Raw genomic sequence first — 9,553 nt, forward strand, 5'->3', positions numbered from 1 at the left:
TCTCCCATTCCCATTCCCTCTCCCATCTTCTTCTTCATTATGGTTCATTTTTAATTTGACTTTATATGCAGAGGACCAACTCCACGCTAAGCATAGACTTCAACAGTTTGCACCCATGCACACACACACAACATATAAAGTACAGTTTGGGAACAAAATTTGCAGTCAGTTCTCATATTACAACTCATTAGGGACAGAAGTCCTATATGGGGAGTAAGTGCACAGTGACTTCTGTTGTTCCTTTAACAATTAACACTCTTATTTATGATGTCAGTCATCATCTGAGGCTCTTGCCATGGGCTGCCAAGGCTGTGGAAGCCTTCTGTGACCATATACTGCATCAGTATTTGGACACGGCCATAATAGAAGAATTCCTTACCATCACTAAATCCAAGTTGGCAACTTTGTTTTACCTTAAAATATGGTATTGGTTTCTCTGAATAAGTGGGTTTTACTTATTTATTATCTATTGGAATTCTGGATACACTTGCAACAGACTGTACTAATTAAGATGTCTGATTTTTATTAATACTTGCTAAATCATTCCTTCGGGTAGTTAAAAGGGAGCTCTTTGAAGAATGGAGGAATTATGTACATTAATGACTCATTTTGTCACCTTTTTTGTTTCAAGTCAATGACACTGAAAGAAGCAATCAAATCTTCACTCATCATCCTCAAACAAGTCATGGAGGAGAAGCTGAATGCAACTAACATAGAGGTACTTGGCTGTTTTTTGTTTTTGTTTTCCAGATACTGTAGCTCCCACTGCTGAAGATGGACTAGATGGAGAAAGTCACATTCTTGTATGCTATGCTCTTAAGTTATTGATAGCCTCTGAATAATAAGTAGCTTTAGTAAGGTGGTGTGTTGCAGTTGATTTCTTAACAGTGTTGCAGTGGATTCGTTTCTGAGAGGAGGAGCATGGTGGGTGCAAGAGGCTCGGAGTCACCACACAGACCCCGGGAGTCTGGTGAAAGTGGGCTTGAGGCCAGCATTAGTACAACAGCTTATATAGCCAAGACCAGCCAATCCGGTCAAGGGGTGGTCTATGCCCCAACCAATCACAGTCTGTTGCCAGGCAGTCTCCTTTGCCAGGTGGGTTTCAAAGCCATTCCTGAGTAAGTGACGCTCGCTTGCCAGCGGCCATCTTGGCATGGCCTTCTCATTCCACCACAGTGGTGATGGCAGAAGTCAGAATTCAATGAGTTAAAGAGTGAAAGGGAGGTGATAAAGTAGAAATCAAGACTATATTACTTCCTCAAGAAGTTTGGTTAGTGTCAGCAGAAGACAGCATTGAAAAAAAGGAGTTTTATTTCTGAAAGGATGGGGAAAGATGTGAAAATACTTGAATAAACTGAGAAGAAATTAGTGGATAGAAAAGGGGATGATAAAATGCATTCAGCTTTATATCAAGTACCCATCATAAGGCAGGTGCTATGCTAGATGGCAGGATACAGCTACAGAAAATCCAGTGACTACATTACACTGGGTAGTGTAAGGAACATATGGATAATAGGAGTTTGAGGTGATACTTCTGTACTATCAATAAGAACAGATTGCCATGAAAACATACAACTTAGGCCAGCACTGTGGCTCACTTGGTTAATGCTGCACCTGCGGCACTGGCATCCCATATGGGCGCCAGGTTCTAGTCCCGGTTGCCCCTCTTCCATTCCAGCTCTCTGCTGTGGCCCGGGAGGGCAGTGGAGGATGGCCAAGTGCTTGTGCCCCTGGCCCCACATGGGAGAACAGGAAGAGACATCTGGCTCCTGGCTTCGGATTGGCGCAGCACCGGCCGTAGTGGCCATTTGGGGAGTGAACCAACGGAGGGAAGACCATTCTGTCTGTCTGTCTCTCTCACTGTCTATAACTCTACCTGTCAAGTAAATTAAAAAAAAAAATAGAACATACAACTTAGATGAGGGCATTAGGAGAGCTTCCTGAAAGAGGCAGTGTCTGGAGAAGGGAGCAACAAGCACAAAGTCTCAAAAGATGTAAAATAGCATTGTACATAAAAGAAAAACTTGGGGGTTTTGTCTCATTACTGGTATGTCAGATATAGGAGGGTTCTTTAAAAAGTTCATGGAAAATGGAATTAAAAGATAACTTTTATTTTAGTGTAAAAAAATTTGAAATTATCTATGGAGTGGGTCTTCAGAAAGTGCATGGAAAATGTGTATTATGAAAAAAATGCACAAATTTCAAAGATTTTATATCAAAATAAAATAATCTTTTAATTCCCCCGTTCAACAGACTTTCTGAAGGACACTTGAGTGTAAGATATAAAAGACTGGGAAGAAGTGAGTCTGGAGAGGGATGGGCCAAATTCTGAATGTTACCACGAATGGTACATGTAGGTAGGAGGGAAGGGATCACGATGAGTAAAGATAGGTAGGCCTGGAGTGGTGTCCTCTGTTTCCCTGGTGATTGTTGGCTCACCTGCTGAGGGTGGACGAGTGCAGCAGTGAAAGGGAGGAGAAGGGGAATATTCGGGAAAGTCATTATGGATGATGTGGATGAGTAAAAGAATTGCATGCCAGGCCAAAGTCAGGAGCCAAGAACTCTGTCCTGGTCTCCCACATGAGTGGCAGTGGCCTGTGTATTTGTCTTCTCAGGCATATCAGCAGGAAGGTGGATTGGATGGAGTAGCCCAGAATCAAACCAATATGAGATGTTGTGTCCCAGGTGGCAGCTTAACCTGATGCACCACAGTGCTGGCTCCCTGCTTGTCATTTTTAAAAGGGCATTTTGTTGAGGTCAAATTTATATACAGTAAAATGCATCCATTTTAAGGATACAGTTCATTACATTTTTGATCTGCCACCACAGTCAAGATAGGGAACATTTCCTTCCTCCTGAAAAGTTCCCTCATACCCCTTTGTAGTCACTCCCCCACAGTGATCTACTTTCTATAAATAATGGTTTCATGTTCTAGGACTTTATATAAATGGACTGTGCTCATGTACTCTGTCTAACACCTGCTCAGCATCACGGTTCTGAGGTTCGTGTTGCGTGTCTCTTGTGTGTAGTATGTTATTGCTGAGTGCCATTCCATCTGTCCTGATTTTTTACCTTTAGTGCAAGTCTCTGCCAAATATAATCCATAATCGGGAATCATAAGGCATCTCCTCTTGTTTATTTTTTAATCACTACCATTTGTTTTGACTTTTACTATTTCTGAGACTGCTACTTGCTAAGATAATTTCTGCTTGTCAGATTTTCTGATTACTTTTTAGAACTATTATTTGATCTTTCTTGTCTGAATCTGACAGCTCTAAAATAAAAATGATTATCTTTCCTGAAAACCATTTCCTCTTCCCATTCCCCTAATTCTGGTTGATGGCACCATTGGAGTACTTACCATTCATACCAGAAACCTAGATGACTTTGGCTTCCCTCTCCTGTCACTAAATCATGTCGTTGTCCCCTTGCCATGTCAGTGGCACTCTCCATCCCTGCTCCTAGTGCCTTCTTCCCAGTCCCTTTTCTTCCTCCTGCTTTGTATGTTTTCATACGTTTCTTATTTAGTTTTCTGCTTTCCTGCATTTCAGTCCGTGTTTTCTTCATGGGTGCTAATAGAGTAGATTTTCCAGTCAACATTTATATCAATGTTCACGACTTAAAAAACATTTCTGATGCTTACTGTCTCCAAGATTAATTCCAGGTTTTCATGGTATAGTATGCAACCTCTGAAGTCATCCGCGTGTGTTTACTCTTTTACTCTCCGTAACATCTCTGTGAGATAGGTATTCCTCCTTTTTTTTTTTTTTTTTAAGTTTGTTTATTTGAGAGGGATGGAGAGAGTAAGAACTCCCATCCTCTATTTGCCTCCCAAATGTGTAAGGTGGCCATGGCTGGGCTGAGCCTGAGGCCAGGAACTCAATCTATGTTTCCCACATGGATGGTGGAGACTCAACTGGTTGAGTCACCACTGCTGCCCCCAGGGTGTGCATTAGCAGGACACTGGACTGGGAAGCAGAGCTGGGACTTCACGCCATGTACTCTGATGGGATACAGGCAGCCCAACCAGTGTGTCAACACCAGGCCAAATGCCCACTCCAAAATAAGTTTCTTCATTTTTGCTTCCCTGGTCCCTAGTACAACTCTAGTCCACAGTTGTATAAAAGCTAATTAGCATAGTGATTAATTATTGGTGGAATAAATGAAAGAAAATAACTGTTTTGTCTCACAAAGGTTTTTTGAAAGTCAAGTGAGAGAACAGTATCATATTCGTTATGTAAATGCCATTTGTCATTATGTAAATATAAGGGGTTATTTTTACTCATCTAGTGATGAGTAACTTCCTGAAGGCAGTGCTTGGTTCAAATGCTGTTATTATGATTTGTATTCTGATTCTGTGGTCTAATCAGTGTGTCTGGTTGCTGGGTTTTGGCTTTTTAATGTTTTTGAAGGGTTGGCCAGTGAGCCATGAGAGACCTGATGAGAAAATTCTACAGGCCCTTGCTCTTTTCCTGTTTATTGACTTTCTTTCTGTCTTCATGTCAGCAATGGTCAAGTAGAGACATTATACCTTAAGAGAAGTGGTAGTGGCCGGCGCCGCGGCTCACTAGGCTAATCCTCCGCCTGCAGCGCCGGCACACCAGTTCTAGTCCTGGTCGGGGTGCCGGATTCTGTCCCGGTTGCCCCTCTTCCAGGCCAGCTCTCTGCTGTGGCCCAGGAGTGCAGTGGAGGATGGCCCAGGTCCTTGGGCCCTGTACCCCATGGGAGACCAGGAAGAAGCACCTGGCTCCTGGCTTTGGATCAGTGCGGTGCGCCGGCCGCAGTGCACCAGCCGCGGCGGCCATTGGAGGGTGAACCAATGGCAAAAGGAAGACCTTTCTCTGTCTCTCTCTCACTGTCCACTCTGCCTGTCAAAAAAAAAAAAAAAAAAAAAAAAAGGTCGTAACATGTGTTTTTAAATATATTTAGATCGGAACTCAGTCTGTGTGGACATGACTCTTATATTGGGAGGAGAACTGTTTTCTAAGAGGTGAGCAGAAAAGCAGGATTCACTGAAAGGCAGAGAGATAGAACCCACTCAGACATGAGTGCAGGCAACCTCTTGGGGAAGAACTGCCCCGACCCTGGTAGGGGTCGTCCTTTGTATGGGGTAAGGACGGTGCTCAGGGCAGGGCCTGACTGAAGAATCAAAGGACACGGGGTTTGGGATGAGGCTGCAGCACACAGGGTGATCTCCAAGAATGTGTCGTGGCATCTGGTGCCTCATGGAAAGTGAGGCTTAGCTGCCTGATAGGGGATAGGTGCCAAGGCTTCAGCCATGTTGAATTGGCACTGGGATTTGGGTGGTGTGTATGGCTTGGGTGTTGGCAGTCCCTAGCTCCTTGTCCCTCACTCACTCCCTGCCTCACCCACATCCTTTTAAGTATTTCTGGGCCAGATCATCAGGTGTCTTAAGATGTACAGTAGTTTTTTAGTGTATTTTACTTATAAATAAGAGAAAAAAAATCATGTAGCTGGACTATGATCATTTTCTCTATAGCTTTCAAATTATATTAAATGTCAGTAGTGGATATTACTAAAATATGCCGTAGTGTTTTTAAATTAAAGACAATATGAGGAAATTTAAGTTCATATTTTTCTTTAATTGAAAGGCAGAGCAAGAAAGAAAGAGAGATTCCGTCTGCTGGTTCATTCACCAAATGTCTGCAACTGTGGATGGCATTGACCCAAGGACTTGAGTCATCACCTGCTGCCTCCCAGGGTGTGCATTAGTAGAAAGCTGAATTGGAAGTGGAGGTGGGACTCAGTCCCATGCACTCCAGTATGGAATGTGGGCAATCCAAAACAGGGACTTAACCTGCTCTACCACAGTGCCTACCCCAAGGAAATGACATTTGAAACAGATAAAACACAAAAGCTTTTGAGGAAAATATGAAGTGGTACTTACTCCCTTAAAATATGGGGAATAAGTCATCAACATAGATCATGGAAAACCTGGTAGTTTTAGTTAAATTTGAAAATAAGCATGTGTGATCCTAGATTTTGTTTCTTAAATAGATTATTAGGGGCAGGAATTCGTTGTGGCAGTTAAGGTCCTTGTCAGAATGCCCATATCTCATATCAGAGTGCCTGAGTTTGAGTCCTGGCTCTACTTGCAATTCCAGCTTCCTGCTAATGTACACTCTGGGAGGCCGCTGGCGATGGTGGCTTGAGTAATTGGGTCCCTGAAAGATGCACACAGGAGACTCACATTGAGTTCCTGACTTTCAGATCAGCCTAGCCCAGCCCTGGCTGTTGTGGGCATTTAGACAGTGAACCAGCAGGTGGGAGATTTCTCTTGTCATTCTTCCTCTCAAATAAGTTAAAAAATAGCTAATAATCTGAACTAGTGGTTATCATTGATATCTTTTGTCACAGCTGATACCCGATACCTGTGTTAATGGAATCTTTTCATGGCCAGTAACTAAAAAACAAACAAGAGGTAGGCATTTGTCATAGTACTTAAAATGTACCTTGGGATACCTGCATCCCATATCCTAGTGCCCAGTTCAAGTTCTGACTTCTCTGCTTCTGATGCAGCTTCCTGCTGGTGCACAACTTGGAAGGCAACAGATGATGGCTCAAGTACTTGGGTCCCTGCCATTCACATGGGAGACCCAGATTGAATTCTGTGCTCCTGGCTCTGTCTTTTCCCAACCCTGGCTGTTGTGGGTTTTTGGAATGAACCAAGAGATGGAGGATCTCTCTCTTGTTTGTCTTTCTCTCTCTCCCTTTCAAATAAAATGAATGTAGATAAATAAAAATTTTTAGAAAGAAAGTTTGGGTTGTTAGAGAGAAAGTGCCTAACAATAATACTACTACTTATTGAAGGTGATTTTTTTTTTGGACAGGCAGAGTTAGACAGTGAGAGAGACAAAGGTCTTCCTTTTCCGTTGGTTCATCCCCCAAGTGGCTGCTACAGCTTGCGTGTTGTGGCCAGTGTGCTGCACTGATCCAAAGCCAGGAGCCAGGTGCTTCTCCTGGTCTCCCATGAAGGTGCAGGGCCCAAGCACTTGGGCCATCCTCCACTGCATTCCTGGGCCACAGCAGACAGCTGGATAGGAAGAGGAGCAACCGGGACAGAATCCGGTGCCCCGACTGGGACTAGAACCCGGTGTGCCGGTGCCGCAGGCGGAGGATTAGCCTAGTGAGCTGAGGCGCTGGCAGGTGATTTTTTTTTTTTTTTTTTTTTTTAAAGATTTATTTATGGCTGGCGCCTCAGCTCACTAGGCTAATCTACCTGCAGCGCTGGCACCCTGGGTTCTAGTCCTGGTTGCTCCTCTTCCAGTCAAGCTCTCTGCTGTGCTGCTGTGGCCTGGGAGGGCAGTGGAGGATGGCCCAAGTGCTTGGGCCCTGCACCCGCATGGGAGACCAGGAGGAAGCACCTGGCTCCTGGCTTCGGAGGGGCACAGCGCCGGCTGTAGCGGCCTTTGGGGGGGGTGAATCAATGGAAGGAAGACCTTTCTCTCTGTCTAACTCTGCCTGTCAAAAAAAAAAAAAAAAAGATTTATTTATTTATTTTGAAAGTCAGAAGGAGAGTCCGAGAGGGAGAGCTCTTCTATTTCCTGGTTCACTCCCCAATTGGCCGTAACAGCCAGAGCTGTGCCGATCCAAAGCCAGGAGATTATTCCGGGTCTCCACATGGGTACAGGGGCCCAAGGACTTGAGCCATCTTCTACAGCTTTCCCAGGCCGTAGCAGAGAACTGGATCGGAAGTACAGCAGCCAGGACTCGAACTGGCACCCATATGGGATGTCAGCACTGCAGGCAACAGCTTTACCTGCTATGCCACAATGCCAGCCTCTAAAGAAAAATCTTTTTAAAAAGAACTACTTATTTAAGAGGCAGAGAGAGAAAGGCAGGCTTCCCATCTGGGTCACTCGTCCAGTTGCCTGCAATGGTCAGAACTGGGCTAGGCTGAAGCTGAAAGCAGGAAACTCAATCCAGGTCTCCCGCGTAGGGGACAGGAACCCAATTCCTTGAGCCGTCATTGCTGCCTCCCAGGGTCTGCATTAGCAGGTAGCTGGAGTCAGGAGCTGGGAATTGAACCCAGGAACTCAGTGTGAGACACAAGTGAGCAGGGAAGGATACAGGTGTTATAACCAGCATCTTAACCATTAAGCTAACATCTGCTGCTAAGGGAGTGTTTAACAGAACAAGTAGTGAGTCTGTGTAGTTTGAGATCCTTGTTGAAGTAACTTCATGAGGTGACAATGATACTAGGTATTTGGTTAACTATTTCACGGTGGATTAGCCTGAAAACAGAAAATTTGGTCAATACGAATTTTTATTTTGGAGTCAGAGAGCTATTTTAGGGGCCCGCTGCCTGGAAAGGCCATCCCAGGGACAGCAGATCCCTTAGTTCCTAAAGAACAGCTGTGTCAGTGGCCTGGCTTCTCCTGACCATGCGAGGGTAATCGAGCCCAGCTCATGAACCCTTCTCTGTTTTCTTTGCAGCTAGCCACGGTGCAGCCTGGCCAGAATTTCCACATGTTCACAAAGGAAGAGCTTGAAGAGGTTATCAAGGACATTTAAGGAAGTGTGAGCCTCACAACTTTCCAGGGACAATTTCAGTTCTCCCGATTGCCCTTAAATTTTATTTCCAGCTCCTATTCCTTGGAAAATCTCCAGTCTATGTGCTTTTTTTTTTTTTTTTTTAATGATGTCTGTACATAAAGACAGTTCTGAAATAAAGAAATTTTAAGATATTTAGTAGACTGTTCTTTTAAAATGCAGTCTTGTCTTGAAATGCTTATGTTAGTGGGCAAAAAAGATAGTGATATTAATGTCTGTTAATACCTTATTAAAGCTCCTGTTCTAAAATTCTTTCAGTGGTCCTTAGAACAGCCAGTTCCAGCAGTGGACCCCTTGGTCTTGGTAAATTATCTCAAACTCATCCAGCTCTTCTTGGTGGTTAGATCATGGTAATACCACTGTAAGTCTACTTCAGTCCTGGGGTTTCTCTTAAGTAAATAGGTATTTTGCTGCTGTCCTTAAGGAATAAGATGATATTCACTGATCATCAAGGGCATGATCTGAGGCCCTCCTCAAAACATTGACAGATTGGAATAAGCCACTTAGAGTGTTGTACTTACTAGTTCTTGTGTCTGAATGAACAATTTGGGAAGAGATTTTCCTTTTTATGAAGTTAAGGACTATAGAAAATCCACAATCAGGGCCTCACTGGCAGTCGGCTACAAATCTCAACCAAATCAGTAAGAGAATTGTAGAATTCAGAAGCAGTTTACGTTAGACTGTTGGGATGTGTTGTGACATCTCCCATTAGAGCTGCCATGATATGGCTTGTTGAGAGTGTTAAAGAATTTAACAATTTCAGCCTCAAAAACAACCACAGAAAGTAGCTGTCATTATCTCTAAATAGAGGAATCTAAGGCTGTGGACACAGAAATTAAGCTGTTGGGCCTTGAATTCAGATTTTGTGGTTTCAGAACACCTGCTTGTGTATTAATATGGAAATATTATGGAGATTTGAGATGTACTTGAGCTAATTCATGGATGATATAGAATTGATTAATTCATAAATGAGAGTTGA

At 43.7% G+C, this 9,553-nt stretch overlaps 1 protein-coding gene across 5 annotated transcripts in view; it reads left to right on the top strand.

Moving 5' to 3' along the window:
- Window positions 1-8,708, top strand: part of PSMA5 (proteasome 20S subunit alpha 5) — a 31,653-nt gene extending 22,945 nt beyond the window's left edge. For 2 of the 5 annotated variants that reach the window (XM_002715806.5, XM_070077931.1), the window contains 2 exons: window positions 632-718; window positions 8,458-8,708. In XM_002715806.5, the coding sequence (XP_002715852.1) occupies window positions 632-718; window positions 8,458-8,535 (165 nt within the window). In that variant the 3' untranslated portion in view covers window positions 8,536-8,708. Of the gene's footprint in view, window positions 1-631; window positions 719-1,678; window positions 5,878-8,457 lie in introns of those variants that run through there. The other 3 variants (XM_051856192.2, XM_070077930.1, XR_011390538.1) reach the window with 2 other exon arrangements.
- The last annotated feature ends 845 nt before the right edge of the window (window positions 8,709-9,553 follow it).

Source organism: Oryctolagus cuniculus, chromosome 7, assembly GCF_964237555.1.
Source record: "Oryctolagus cuniculus chromosome 7, mOryCun1.1, whole genome shotgun sequence".
Taxonomy (NCBI): domain Eukaryota; kingdom Metazoa; phylum Chordata; class Mammalia; order Lagomorpha; family Leporidae; genus Oryctolagus; species Oryctolagus cuniculus.